This window comes from Mugil cephalus, chromosome 2 (assembly GCF_022458985.1).
Source record: "Mugil cephalus isolate CIBA_MC_2020 chromosome 2, CIBA_Mcephalus_1.1, whole genome shotgun sequence".
NCBI lineage: Eukaryota > Metazoa > Chordata > Actinopteri > Mugiliformes > Mugilidae > Mugil > Mugil cephalus.
Window position 1 is genome coordinate 16,605,875 of NC_061771.1, and position 16,294 is coordinate 16,622,168.

Consider the following 16,294-nt stretch of genomic DNA (forward strand, 5'->3'; position numbering starts at 1 on the left):
ACATGGGCCTTATGAGGATGTCCTGTGGTGTCTGGTAATAGGATGTTGTGTACGTGCCTTTGTGTGTGTTATGTTATGCATGACCAGTGTATATGCGTACATATGACTTTCCTCACCCTATCACTTTGACTACAAGGGCCAATCACATGTATGTGTATAGTGTTGTAAACTAAAGTGATCTTGATTTCATTCAGTTGTGTGCGCCCCCCCCCCCATAAAAAAAGAAACAAAGACAAAACAACAAAAAACAGTAGCTAATGAATTCAACACATCTGCCCTGCTCCACTGCGAAAAAGAGGAACTGTTCAAATTGCTTCTGTTCCTGTGGCTGGAAAATCAGTTCTGATTAGAGGGGATTCTAGAGTCTGTTGTGGCCACAAGCAAAACTTTCCAGGAATTTCCAGTGTTCATCACCAATATGTTACAAATAATGTGACACCAACGACAAATGTATGAAACCAGAGTTTTTTAAATTCCAAATGTGAAAATGCAATGGTAAAGAACAATAAAAAACAAAACGAATAACTAAATAACAAGAAGGTTGTTACAGTACATTGTAAATAATTTGGCATCATATAAATATACAATAAAAATATAAATAAAGTAAATAACTTCAAAATACCCTGTATAAACTTAGTATAAAATATACATTACACTGTAAATAACCCACATCGGTGCAGACTAAATTGTCCTAAAATTAACAAGTTTTCACAGCAGTAATGAATTTTTACAGGGCATAGCATATGTTATCCATTAGGGTGGAATACTGGACTTACGGTTTTCATCTTCAGCATTTGGTAGGGGCACAACTGTCTGTTTTGTGGTTATACATTTAAGTAATGATCCAGAAGAGAGATAAGAGAGAGATTTTTAATTGTTCATCTTGGGCATAGCTTTCATTATTCATTGCTGACATAGCATTCATAGACTAATGCTTAAATGCTGTTTTTCCATCCAAATCACTCCCAACATGTTGTACTTCAACAAACACCCATGTCCACACAGCAGACAGACACAGCAAGGATGGTACAACAAGTAGCCTAAACTTTACAATAAATACCGACTAAAAAAAACAAAAGTTGGTTGCTGGTACTGGTGCCCCCTGTGGCACAGACTGCGACTCCTCTCAGTGTGGATGGCCCCAAAGATAGCGCTTCCTCAATCCTCAGTGTCATGCCATGTCTCCCTATTGTCAGTAATGACAGTGTGCAGGTGTGTGTGTGTGTGTGTGCGTTTACTTGTAATTGTTTCGATTTATGTGTGTAAAGCACTTGGTGTTGCATGTCTACGCATGAAAGGTGCTCCATAAATAAAGTTTGATTTTGATTTGATTTGATTTGATTTGATTTAAACAACAACAAAAAAAAAAGGTTGCATATATATATAGCTGTTAAGGGGGCTTCAATAGTGACATTGTAATACTGAATAGTCCACATTTCAATACTGTTCAAAAATATATTTTCTTTTTTTTTTTTTTTCGGTACGTAAAACAGCCCTTGGGTCACGGTGCCCCAAGCAGTTTGCCTGCCTTTCATACTCACAAGCTTCGCGTCGTTTTACTGTCGAGAGTTATCTGTTGAGGTAATCAGCTGCACTTGCTGGTTGAGTTAAAAGTGCCAAGGAACTACACAGTAGTGTTAGTGAACTGAGCGTCTTGGAGCAGGAGTTTGGCCGCAGATCCCCACACTTATGATTTGTGGCATTTGTAACAGCGGCTTCCTCCTGACTGGTGTGCAATAAAGTGACGAAGCAGAGGAGGAGTGAACTTGTTCTCCAGCATGAGAGCAGGGCGTGTGTCATTGTCAACTCGGTCTGCGCAAAATCTGAACTGCGCTCACGCTCTCCGCAGGCATTAAAAATACTGGACGCAGACCAATGAGACAAACCAGCTTTATCGTAAGAAATGAAATGCAAAAATGTGATCTTGGCCTGCTGCTCCGCTGGGTAGGAGAGAAACGGCTGCGCAGATGAGAGACTTCGTGAAGGCGCTCCCGGTGATCCTCTTTCAACTCACATGTCTCGGAGATCAGCGAGCGGTAAGCTGCTTTTCACTGCGTGTTGTGGACGTGTTAACAACCCGTTGCCGTATTACAACTGACGTTTGAACTTGCGACTGGATTACAGTCGGCCCTTTAAATTGGAAAGGAGAAAGGAAAGCAGTGGTGAGTAAATACCGGAGGTGTGTCAACTTGGTGATCCACGTGGGTGCACGGGAGACAGCTGTTGGTGTACCGTGTGTGGCATTATGGTTATTTGGTTTAAAACAAATATCGCTGCACCGTCTGTTTAGTTTCACTTTCAGTTACAGCTCAGGACGTGGTTCAGTAAGCCCCTCCCTCTGTCTAGAGTTTGTGACGATGATGTTTGGAGACAACAAACATCTGGAAAATATGCACGTTGGACTTTTACTCCATGTTGTAGTCGTGAGATCGACGTCTTGATCACAGTGAAAACTTTGAAGAAACCTTTGAAGAAAAAAAGCATAAGTTTAACTTTAAAAATATATAAAAATCTAATTAAACTTTAAACAGTTTCAGATGTGCACAGTATTGTCACAGTATTGTAATATAATACTCTGTCTGGACAAAAATAAATAAATAAATAAATTGCCACGTCGATTTAACTAAGAAAATAGCTACAAGCTTCTACTGGATAATTGATTGTCTTATTAATCGCCCATTGTCTTATTTAACCCCAACTGATGCAAAGAGTAGCGTCTTATTTCTCAAAAGACAGATCCCATGGTAGTGGAAAAGATGGTAGTTCGTTTGAGAAGGGTCAAATCATTGACATGCATCAAGAAGTGAAAAAATCTAATGAGTTTGAAGTAGAAACTACTGAACTGGATTAAGAACTGTCCATTATTTAAAACTGGAAGGATAGTGGGAGACCATGCTCTAATGCAATCCCAACATTTGGTGAAATCAAATACAAGTGATGGATGCATCAGGGTAAGAAGAGAGGCAGATGAAGTCATGCAGCCATCACGTCTAGTGTCTACAAGCCAGTGGGGGCAGTGCTGTGATCCGGGGTTGCTGTTGTTGGTCAGGGATTGGCCACTACCGAGTCCAGACCATAAACCCCAGTGAGAATCTTTGGGATGTGCTGGAGAAGGCGCACATACGTCAGACTCTACCATCATCAATACAACATCTTGGTTAGCACTGATGCCTGTGAGTGTGATGATGATGAGTGTGAGTGTGAATGTTCAATTATCGAAGTGTTAGCCCTGTGATAGACTGGCGACCTGACCAGGGTATTCTTCGCCTCTCGCCCAATGATAGCTGGGGTATGCTCCAGCAACCCCCATAATCCTAAGATTATGGATTTTGATGGAGTTGTAAATTAAAGCAGCTTTAAATGAAAATGCTCAATCACGGCATGTACTCCAAAAATGTATCTAAATACATTCACCACTAATGTTGTATTTATCATTACTGTTGTTGCATAAACTTTGATCCTGTATGTTTGAGACAATTCTGGCATAAAAAGAGTAGAACTTGTACACATTATAGCTGTTCCACAAAAAGCTTAATCTTCATAGGTGATATGTGAATATCTAAGTTTTACCTTAAAACTTCGGCAGGTGAACACAAGACCTTCCACCTTCCACTAGAGGAACGCGAGTCTTAAAGTTCAGACAGACTGCCTACACAGCGTACGCATGTGCTTGTAACACATGCATCAGAAAAAAAATAAACAGAAATACAATCCGTCTGTCAGATTTAGCACAGCAAATATATCGGTTGGCCAGTAACTCAGTCAAAGTTGTAGCTCAGCAATAACCAGTCGAAATAAACAAGCAAACTCTGAACAGGTTGCTGTCAAGAGTTTGGCATTTCTTGCAGTGGATTCTGGCTTTTTAAACTTGAAAGATAAATGGTCTTCACTGACTGTTTAACTGATTGTTTGCCCATTTCTTAATGATATTAATTACTCAACAACTATTGAAAAGTTCCTCCAGGATCATAGAGTCACGTGAAGACGTAGGACTAAGAACAATACAGTGACTGAGCATAAAGTGTGTGTTTGCCTATGCAAATGAAACAGTTCAAACAGTACCAACTATGCCCAGGTCCAGACAGGGTAGACAGGCGGTGCAAAGATGAGACAAAGAGTCTAATACAGTACAATACATAGGACACAAAACACTATTGTAAAAAGACACAACAACAAGAAAGCAGTGCAGAATAACAAACAGACAAGTTAGGGTGAATTAAATACTTGTCTCAATAGGAGCATAGTGGGCGCCGGCTCTACACCAGGCTGTACGATGGTGCATCTCCTCCCTGTATGCTGACTCATTGTTCCTGCTGATGAGACACACCACGGTTGTGTCATTGGCCAGTTCAACACGGTGAACAGCAGAGGACCAAGTACACAGCCCTGAAGGATCCCAGAGTCCAGTGTGTTGGAGATGCTGTTCCTGTCAGGAAGTTCAGGATCTAATTAAGGAGGAGGGTGTTCATGCCCAGCAGCTCAGCTTTTCAATTAGCTGCTAAAGACGATGGTGTTGAATGCTGAGCTGGAGTCTGTGAGCAGCATTCATACATGTGTGTCCTTCTTGTCCAAGTGGGTGAGGGCCAGGCGGAGGGTTGTTGTGATGGCAGCATCGCAACTTGCATAGGGTTCAGTGAGGACCACGTTGGAACGTCAGCGCTACTCAGGTTGATGTTGACGATGTCGGTGAAGATGTCAGCTAGCCGGGTTAACTCTGCGAAGAGTTTTCCTCACGTCAGCTGTGATGAGACAACGTACCTGGTCAGTGGTTTGCCCACACCACCGAACTTATCCTCTACTAGATTCCATCTAAAGTGGCTGACATGATAACTTGAATGCATGAGGAACTACAACTAAGAGCAACTGAAAAACGATTTGTGTTACAGCAGCGTGTGTGTCATTCCCTGTTTACCAATGGAATCTTGCGATGATGCCGACAAAAGGGAAGTGACTTAGAAAGCAAAAATAAATCTAACAAATCTCATGATTCGTTTTTTTCCCACAGTCTCAGTGAACCCTATTAAAGCGTATCAGGGGTAACGTGTGGGAAAAGGAGGGCCTTCAACACATACTCAGTGAAGTATAATATTAGTTCAGTCTTGTAGAGATTCTGTTAGAAACAATGACAAGGACAATAAACAGAAGTTGTCCTGGAGCAAATTGGACAGATCGTCTGAGACGTGAACACATTTAAAAACAAATAAAACAATTTTAAAATGGATCCAGAGACAAACCAGGAGCCAATGAATTGCTGCTGAAACTGGGGTAATGGAGTCGAGTGAAGCAGGACATGTGTTCAGTTTGGGGGAATTCTGTAAGAAACAAAAATAACCAAGCAAAAATCATGGATCAAAAAAGCAAAGAGCAACCATCTTCAAAATGACTAAAAATCTAATAACAGTAGCAATCAGACTGTCACGTAATGTTCAGTGAAAATGTAGTGAGAGAAAAAGGTAAAATATGACACTGGACTCAGACTATGTCTGTAATAGTAATCCAAAGATCAACAAACCGTCTAAATCCTTTATCAAGCACATGCAAGCACAGCCTTCGTCATCAGCTAAAAGACATTTATTACACATAAACAATTATTAATCTTTGTAGTAAAATAGATTCAGGACACTTTTCCTACAGTAATCATTACATAACTGAGTCAACCCAGTGGAACGTGATTTGATCCAGTCGTTCTTATGTTAGAACAGTATCAACTTCTGCACATACAGGCCAGGAGCTTCAGATTAAATATCAGGAATGGATGGGCAAAAAATGTGATCCTGGTGACTTGGAAAAGGCTTCGCTCACCCCTGAGGCCAGAGGACACTGGTCAGACTGGTTGGAGCTGATAGAAGGACTCCACTCAGATAATCACTCTTTACGTCTAGAATTGATGGGCAACTAGAAAACATGCACATTTGCAAAATAGTCTCAATGTAACAGCCTCCAGAGTGATCTGGGACCTAGAAAGAAAATTGTCACGAGAAAACAGTACACTTGTTTGTTTGACATGTTTGCTTTTGTGCATCAGGAACTACAACGCAAGGTAAGATTACATCTAAGAGCAAGCTGGGCTTTGTGTTACAGCAGTGTGTGTAACACATCGTGAGGACTTGATCTAACCTTGCAAAGTGAAGTGATATTCCTCAATAACCAGAGAACTATAACCTTCTGCCGAGGGAAAAAATTACATCATTCATATGTTTACACATTTCGCACTCAAAAAACAAAGTTTTTTTCCAAGCCTGGGTACATTCCCTGAGAGGCAACAGAGAGCTATTGAACAGTCAGTAGAACTGAGTTCAGATGTATGAATGCCTTTACAGACACGCACCATTGTCTCCCTTTTTCAGAAGTCGTCATGTCCTCTTCTCTCCACTATGGCAGGCTTCATGCGTGACATGTGACCCAAAGTCTGTGAGAGCACTTGGGATGAATTCGTACACTCCACAGTTGCAAATTAGTTTTTCGTTTATATATTTTCCAGGTCTTTCAGTCAGAGTCCACAGCTTTTCTTTCAGATCCAACCGTTTGTTACAAATGTACTGAGGTAGGTAGGAGTTCACCTTAAACTCATTTGCAGGCCCCCGTGAAACCCAGTGGCAGGTTCTTACTGATGTGGTTGTTGGTTAGTACAGAAGAATGTGTTCGTTGTGCTCACCACAGCAACACATTCTTTTGAATATTGTAACCCATGGAGGCTGGCAGGGTTCCTGGTCCTTAAACATTTAGTCTGAAGTGGATGTGCGGTGACGTGACTGAAGCTAGATTGATAGATTATTTATCGCGTATTAGGTTTATGTTTTTTCTTCATATTTTTCATATAGGGGTTAAGATTCTCCCACAACACAATCTTGACATGTAACCTGGTAGTCTTACTTTGTATAGGGACAGACAATGAAGAGAAAGGGGGATATTTCAGACTTTTTTTTTTTTTTAAACAAGCACAATTTAGGTGCAGATCAAGTCCAGACAAACCTTAGCCCTGATGGCAGCAGCCCTGGCAGCTCCCAACCCTTGCTGGAACTTAACCTGAATATTTTCATATGTATACATATACGTGTGTGTGTGTGTGTGTGTGTGTGCAGCTGGGACTGCTGCCTACATCTGATCCCACCAGGAACATACTTTACGCTACTAATCCAGCTACAGTGATTTCAGTGTTTAGCGTAAAAAAGAGCATCGTGTTGAAACGGTTTGGGAGATATTATTTACTGAAGAACAAATGTTTGGATTGCCTTGGCATGAAAGAGGCACTCAGAAATTGCATTGATTGCATCTTAACAGGTGGATGACACTAAAACGCATCGTAATGAAATGATAACTGTGACATCTTAGCCCAGCGCTTGTTAACCAGCCTCTTCTCTCAATGACTGAGTGGCGTGAAGGATGACATGCTAACATTTACCTTTCATCGTTTCCAGAAAGGCTCCCAGTTCCAGTCGACCTGTAAGCTCTGCCGAGAGAGCCACAAAACTCAGGTGTGGCTTTGTTTCTTAGTTCTGAGGTAGGCATGTGTGTGTGACTTGTTTAAAATGTAATGTTGGTTGTCATACTTGAAATAATAAGAATAATGATAATTCTGTAATGAGTGACGCAGCTGGGAGACTTTACATTGTCTTTATACAAACATACAATAATTACTGTGTCATCATTCTCTTGAAGCCTGTTGAGTACATCTGCATACGCAGCTTCAAGTGGGCGTCAAGTGGAGGGATTACAACATTGTTTGAAGAAACTGAATGAAGAAATTAAGGTGAGACAAGGTATTACATAAAATAACATTTTGGTTCTGTTTATCCTTTCAGCTTTACTTGACCTTACGCTTGATGATCAAACTATGTTTTTGTTCCTCTTTCTTACAAGCATGGTGGATAAGTTAGGCGTTTAAAACCCTAATGTGTCTCTTTAGTTATTTTTTTCTGCTTTTTTCAGAGATCTGATGCTTTGCTGTATTCTCCGTCAATCGATGAGATTAAAGTAAGTTCTAAAAGTACACTTTCAGAGTTGCTGTAAGTTAAGAAAAGAGACCGAAATGTGTTGATCATTTTCTAAGTAGCAGATTGATCCTTTGGTACAGTTAAATGACAACCAGCACTGCTATCATTAAACTTTCAGACTCTTTTAGAGAATGGACATGGGTCTTCTGAGGGCGTCCTGTGGTGTCTGGCAAAAAGGAAGTTGATAGTGGGGGGGTCTTTGGGTCCTATGGGTTGAGGGGACGGGATTATGTGGATCAGGCTTGTTCCAGTTCATCCCTCAGATGCTTGATCAGTTTGGGCTCCAGAGAATTTGGTTGTTGTGGTGTTTTTTGAGTTGTTACTTAAGTGTTTTTGTGTGTGTGTCTGCTGGGTATGACTGCTGCCATCAATGGGTGTCATTGCTATGGGGTGGGGGTGGGGGTGCCTGGTTCGGTCTGGTCTATGTGGGTGCTATGTGCAGCAACATCCACATGAATTCCAGGTCCAGAAGTTTCCCAGAAGCATGTTGAATTGTCACAAGATGATCAATGTGGCTTGTGCCACGAATGACTTCAATGCAAATCTCGCTCAGTTGCAGTAGTTTTATATGTGCAGAAACCAGCTGCACACAGCTCACAAATGCACCCCCACACACCTGGACAGAAAACCTGTGATATTTCTATTTCTAAGTTTTTATTGTCTGCTCCATAAATATTTCCAATACGGAGCCTCAGGAATTTCCTTGTTGTTGTAAGGTGTTCGTGCAAAGCAGACACACTGATAAAGGAGGGTATTCAATTGTTCCATTCTTCACATCCGCCTTTTGATCTGCCTCTCAGTTAAAAACATATTTCTGGAACAAGTTATAAAGGCTGCACGGTAGTCCCTTTATGCATTTAACAAGTTGTTGGTTTTGATCTTTTGTACGTCTGTATGTACTCTAATAAACATAAAATGCTCAATTGTTATCACGATACAAGTCTGGCAACTCGCCCTTTGGATTTCATTATTGCATGTGCTTTTACTGATACGGAGAAAGGAAAAAAAAACATGCAACAAGGATAGTCCTGCAACCAGTCAGAGTGTTTGTTGGTCTATGGAAGTGGAGGCTTTTTGAAGGATGCACAGTAAATGTACAAGTTCCACCAACCTAAAGCTTGTCTAGTGTTACATGAAGGAGAAAATGTCTGATTATCCACAGTATTAATTCATTTTTATGCTGAAAAAGCTCTTGAATTTAAGTTACTTATTGACCCCATAAATCATTTCTTGGAGTTTACGACCACTTTGCCACTGCTGTAGTTTTCTGTCCATAACAGCACAAAATCAAGTGATTTGATTGGCCGTTCAGATCCATAAAAATGATATGAACGTGACCGTGTGTCCATAATGAGGGATTTCTCTGTCTCCTAGGATAACTGTAAAATGAAGTCACTCCAGTGTTTCATGTTGGAGTTGATCATGGTCCTCGTTGAAGAGTTAAGGGCCAAAAGTGAAGATGTACAATGCTTCTTTCATTTCAACCATACGCTGCATCCTGAAGTAAGTCCCGTTTACAAAATCCTTACACGTCACATTTGTGATATTTAACATTTTAATCTCACGTGACCGCTGCTTAACATCACCAAACTCATCATGACGTGTCCGTTTTATGAATGTTTAAAATGTGATTCATGGCGTCTCCTATGGATTTTAGGCTGGCTGTCCACCGTGTGAAACATTCTCACTTAACACTAGTGACGTTTTCCTGGAGAGACTCAACAGCCTCTTGCAAGCAATAGCCGCCAAGGATGCTGATAACACATGATGTAAATATTGTAAGCTTTAAATGTGCATTTGTATAGATGTATAAATATATGTAAAGATATACATAAGGATTTTTTTATGTAAATATGACAATGAAACATGGTAAGCATGTGATGAAATGAAATGTATTATTTTATATAAAGTCCAGCTACTACAAATGTAACATGCAGTGCAACAGTTTGAATGTACTCTATTGCTTGTTTTTGAACTGTATGCATTGAAGCCTCTTTGTCTCTGCCTCACAATCCACCTGCCGTCTGTACAATGCATGCAGAATGGCTGCCAATAAACTACTGAATGTAAAGCCTCCAGTAATACATGAGATATTAGCAGTTTACAATATTCAGGAAAGTATTTATTTTTATTTTTTTTTTACTTGTGTGATTGCGGTGTCAATATTAAAACATTGTGCATACTGTGTTGTGTAGCAGATTGTCACAGCGCCAGCGCACCCCCAGCTGTGGCACAAGTCTGACTACTGCATGTAGTCTGTGTTTGCGTGGCTCGAGCCCTTAAAATATGAGTTTGAGAAACACAGCTGTGCGCTTAACGTGTTACTTGTGAAATGTAAAACGGTATCTGGACGTCCAGAACTCCAGCAGGTAGCTTTTATTAAGTGTACAAAGTTTGAACTCCTCGACTGTGTTTTCTTAACCCCCATGCCCCGATGAGGACAAGTGCCCTTTTCAAAGTTTTGATGCCGTCCATCACGAGGGTATTTCAGCTACATCTTTTATCCTGTTACAAAAAAGAAAAGAGAATCAGTCTGAATGTGGAAAAAAAAGCCAAAGTGCTGCTTTGCAAAGGCAGTTTCAATGGATTTTCACTGGGTTGTAATGGGAGTTATTTTTTTCAAATCAAAACCAGTGTTGCTGCTAATTATTGACAGGCCCGAGGCTCTAATTCACCAACATGTAAAGGGTTAAAAGTCAGCATCTAATAAATTAATAAATTTGTGATTAGCACTGGAGTGGATTAAAACATTCATGTAAAAAAAGAGATGGAAAAAATACTAATATAAGGTATTTTAGGGGGTGTTTGTGAAGAGGACTCTTTTGTCCCTTAATGGTAACAACATAACAGTTTTAAAGTCAGGTATGAGGGTTAAATAATAAGAAATCTAAAGACTTCATCACTGAGAACCAGCATCTGATTCAAGTATTAACACCAACTACATTATTTTTTGTTGATATCAAAGTTCAAAGTACATTTAAGTCTCTCCATGGGTCTTGCACCGTTTATGGCTGGCCCCGTTTTGTGCCGTTTTGTTTTGTTTACTGTATTGTACTGTGGCTGGGTGTTTCTGTGAGTGGCAAGACTCCCCAAATATCCCCCTGGGGATCAATAAAGTATTTATCTATGTATCTATCTCTTGTGCTCCATGAGACAATCCCTGTGTATTGGGAGGAGGGGAAAAGAGACAATGCAGGGAAGACAACTAACAGCAGCTAAGTGCAGGTCAGGCTCAGGTACCAAATTTAGCAGCTGCAAGTGACAAAATATAAAGCGTACTGTACGCAGGGAAGACGCGACCTGCGAGGTTAGGTACGATACTGAGATTATATTTGGTTATTTTTTATCCTGGAAATGAGCAGAAACGTCAGAAATTACAGAAAACCCAGCACCTTGACTATAACAGAGGTGTAAAAAGTCAGAGTGCCCTACACAGCTCAGATCTTCTTACTGTTGATGCAGGGCATGTCAGGGGAACGCATAAAAATGAGAGTGGAAAAAAAAAAAAAGTTTCACTGCACACAATAGATGCAGATGAAAAAAAAATTCACTTTATTATGACACAACGCGTTCCGCCTCGCGGCTTCATCGGGGGATGAACCAGGTGCGGACACATATTTGGCTGTGATTCTGTGTTCCCAGTGGAACTGAAAGTTAATTTAGCATTAAGGAGTAAGATCCAAACCATAACCGCGTAACATCAGTAATCAGACCCCTGCTGGATAGTTGGCAGGAGACAGGAGGAGAAACACTGAGGTCAACTCCTCACCATCAGACTCTACAAGCAAGGACAGGGATTGAGGATTGGTGAGAGTCAGAGTCAGGCAGAGGCGATATTGTGGAAAGATCAATGTATCGTTGGCGGATGGACGAAGTGGCTGATATCGAGATGTCCAACAAATGCCTAGAAAGGGAGGTCTCAGAGAGATGGAGGCAAGAGTTCACGCTGTGAGCCTGAAACATGGTACGCCCAGGCACAGCAAGCAGCTGCTGGACAACCACCCAGGAGTATGCAGCAGTGGTAAACAGGAAGCCCAAAGAGTTCACTGTCAGGATAGGAATCATTACACACCCAATACACACATTAGGAAGGAGGTGCTCGAAGAGAAGAACCAACTGGAATGAAAACGGACGATGAGGTCCAGAGCTGGGAGTGAGTGTTTTCCAGAAGAGTGGGTCCTAAAAAACACGCAGGTGGTAGACAAGACGATACAAGCAAACAGGAAGAGGCAGTGCATATGAGTAGAAATGCTCTCCACTGCAACCACATGTTCTGTCATATGATCTGTTTATTGCGCATCAATGAAAAGGTAAAAATAAAAATAATAATAATAATAAAAAAAAAGGTACAAAAACAAAACAAACACACATACCTGTTGATCTAAATGAAGGCCTATGATACTGACTAAATACTTGACAATCATTACTATACATCAAACCAGCCTTTCGTTTTAAATAGACATCTGTAAAGGTTAAAAACGTTACACAGCTGATTACATTAAACAGGCCTGCAAATCCAAGGTATCAAACCTTAGAGTATTTAAAACCATGTTAGGAAAAACAAAAAATAAATAATGGAATTTGTTCTTATAGCATTCAGAAATGAATGGTCCATTGTTTCCAACTTTCATTTAACATCACTGGACAAAACAACCATAAAAAAACATGGCTGAACTCAAAACCACAACATAACAGAGCACAAACCCACACTTTTAGATGCTAGACTTTAATTTCTGTGCTCACACTCAACGCATTTAAACAAGTTATTTGTGGGGAGGAGTATTCATACCACAAACATCCATCTCTGGAGAAAAGATGTCAATTCTTGGACGGGTACGCCGTCAACAAGAAGCCCACTAGCTTTTGCTTTCACAGCTGTCGTCTCCACGAGGCCAAAGAGACAAACTGAACTTGAAAGCCGAGTTAAGATTGTTGCAGAACACACAGACATCTTCAGAGAGCGCAGGTTCAACTGCCTGAGGGCTTTAAAAGTTCAGTGACGCACTACACACACAGATTATCCAAAGGTATGGTTTGCACGGACGCACACACGCACACACACACACACACACACACACACACACACACACACTGCATCGTTGCTGCTTGAGCTGTGAAACGTAAAGTAGAAAAGTGCCTTTATTTTACAAAACAATAATAAAAAAATAAAACATATTTGCCAAATTCCAGCTTGACCGAGTAGCTCTGCAGTGCGTGGTTTACATCCTCAAGAGTCAACTTTGCCGTAAGTCCCCTCTGGTGGTCGGTAGCACTTGGGGAAGGCCATCAGCTGCAACATGTTGAAGGCATATTTCCTGCATTTAATATTCTTTTGAACGTTCTCAATCCGACATCCTTCTCTGATGATCAAATGAAGAAGACGGAGAAGATGAAGAGGGATGAGGAGGGATGAGGGGAAGGAAGGAGAACAAAACAAGGACATGAGTGAGGTTCTAAATCATATTCGTCATGATGATATCACACACTGGCCATCTACAAGATGACTCATTTATATGAACCACGTGTTTAGACCTCCACCCACTTCCCACAACCCATAGGACCCAAAGGCCCCCACTAACAACATCCTCAGAACACAACACAGCAACAGGACACCCTCAGAAGACCCAAGTTCATTCTCTGATGAGTCGCAACTGATTTGGAAGCACAAGGGAGACCTACACAGTATTAGGAGGGTGGTCATAATGTTACACCTGATCAGCGAAATTTGGCATAACCCTCAGCTGTATGTCAACAAAGCCACCGTTCATACCTCTGATAAACTTTCTCAGGACTGCTCCGCTGGGATCGAATAAACAGGGGAAAGCTGTTTACAGTTCACTGGGTCCGACCTAAATATTAAACACGCTTCTATTTAAAGCCCTTCTTATAAACCTTGTGATACTATGTAACGAGTGGTTTCAGTGGTTCACCTGATTTATATTCAGGTTAACACAAAAGAAACAGAATCTGACCCCAGGCACGATTTATAGATGCACATACTTGCCAGAGGCAACAGGATACAGATACAGTTCTGTGTCTGTGGGCCGCTGCTGAAGAACTGATGATTTAATCAAAGCTGTCCTACACAGGCATTGTCTGGTTCATGTTTGCGCTGGAAAAACAAGATTAAACTGAACAAAAAGGGGCTCAGCAGAGTCAGCAAACATGTCAGTAATCCTACCATGTTTTTTTTTTTTTGTTTTTTTTTAATTTACTGTTGCCTATGTTCCCTTCTCTCCCTTCTTATTCTTTCCCTCTCTAATAACTTTATGTGGTTAGACACATAGCCCCAGGCGCCAAACTGCTCAGTTGATTACCGTCATTACCTTAAATTTATGACAGGTGTGTTAGATCTGGATGTTGGATTAGACCGTATCACTGACAGAAAGGACGTCACTACATTTCAGGACAGGACGAGTGTTTTGGAGAAAATCTTCTAAATAAACGTGATCACATATCACTTCCCCTTTAAAGTAAATAAAGTAAACTTAACAAGGTCATAACGCACCCTTTTTTTTTTTTTTAAAGAGGACACAGTATAAGAAAAGGAGTGTCGGATAACTTTGTACATAACAACGTTCATTGTACGCTCGGCTCATTTGCTCAGTTTGTCATACTCATAGAGTTTTAGGTCGTATTCACACCAGGCTCGTTTAGCCCGCTTGAAACGGACCTTTTCTCTGGTGCGGACCTTTTGGTTAGGTGTGAATACAAATCAGCGCTTCGTTTGTCCTGTGAACGCAATCCGAACCTTTTCTGAACCAAATGCAACATCTGAGCGCCTTTTTTTTTTTTTTTTTTTTTTGGATTAACGGGCTTCCATTTTCAACAATTCACCATACACACAAGGGGGATCGTTTCAGGACAACAGTGCCTTTTATGCAAGGTAATGTATGTAATTAATGTCTTACGCCTTTGAAACCACTAATACAACACACAAAAGCCCAACATGAGTGTAAGGCGTCTCGCATTTAATTAACAGAAATAATGCCCTTTTTTTACATTATGTAAATTCAGAATAATTCCAAATCTAACCAAAAAAAATAAATTTACCCCATTCAAGACACATGGCCGCCAATTAATTAACTTAATATAATCCAGTCGCCATAGGTCTCCGACGGAAAAATATGGGTCAGTTTTGTCCGCAAAAAACAAGAAAAAAACAAAAATGTGCTATTGATGGCTACCTGGTATAGGTACAAGGAACAAAAAAGTTACAAAAAAATGTTGGGGCACAGTGGGGACGCACTGCCTCCTTGATATATGGTGGGAGGGCAGCATATATCAGCTGCTTGACGCACAAAAATGCCGACATCTACCAGAGAATGTGCGAGGCAGGCTTTACCCGGATTCCTACGCAGTGTCGGCTTAAAGTGAATAGTTTGAAAGTGGAACAAGAGCCAGAGGGTTAAATTACCAGTGACGTGACAGTGTTGACAGTTTTTTCTTGCCTGCGAAGCTACACTAGTCTATTTAAACTTACAGAAAATATTGTTTCCCTCTAAAATTTCGGAGGGAAGAGAAATCAGAGAGGTGTCTATGTGTAGTCCATAGGTATTTTAGTTTTAAATGGCTAAACTTGAAAGTTACATATGGAGTTATCATACCTGGTTAACTCCAGGGCCTTTTGTTATAACACCAGAGCTCACACTGAACTAGGAGTGCTGATTCTCACTGTGTGAATGCTGGTGTTGAGGACATGTCTACAGGGGCAGAGGTCGCCCAGTGCACAGCAGCTTAGGAAAACACATTCAAATGTAGGCAAAACAAGGAAGGAAAGAGAGCTGCGTAACAAGGAAACCCAAGCACACTGACACATTGAATTCATTAATCTGACAACATACTGTAAACAGTGCATAAAGAAATATGCTGCGAGTACACACACACTGTCAATCATCTACAAAAGACACTTTCAGACATGCACTGTGTTGAAGTTGGCATGTTCCCAATGATGTTGGAAAGTGGGCTGAAACCTGTTTTTCTGGTCACTTACTTACCAATTTATCTCGCTGCCAATTACCGTCAACTGTTTCTAGTGGCATCCTGAAACTTTCCTTCTGTTTCCTTTTTATATTTGCAATGCAGACCTCTATACCACACACGGTGTGTGCTCTTCAGTTAATTTTTGATTCATTACACTTTGTCCTTTGTTGCTTAATCATTTGCTTGTGTTTTCTCACGCTTAGAGCAGTTACTGAGTTACTGGGAGGGGTTAAACCTCTCTGGAGCAGACGAAAGTTAAGAGAAACAAAGGAAGACTCAGAACACCTGTCACTAGAAGAGCAGCTTTGTGTTTGTTA

The 16,294-nt window shown here is 40.8% G+C and overlaps 1 protein-coding gene across 1 annotated transcript in view; it reads right to left on the reverse strand.

The window, feature by feature from the left end:
* Window positions 1–12,263: 12,263 nt before the first annotated feature.
* The window catches only part of inpp4b (inositol polyphosphate-4-phosphatase type II B), a 139,518-nt gene continuing 135,487 nt past the window's right edge, over window positions 12,264–16,294 (reverse strand). The window contains exon 22 of the mRNA XM_047577916.1: window positions 12,264–13,354. Within this exon, the coding sequence (XP_047433872.1) occupies window positions 13,222–13,354 (133 nt within the window). The 3' untranslated portion in view covers window positions 12,264–13,221. The remainder of the gene's footprint in view (window positions 13,355–16,294) is intronic.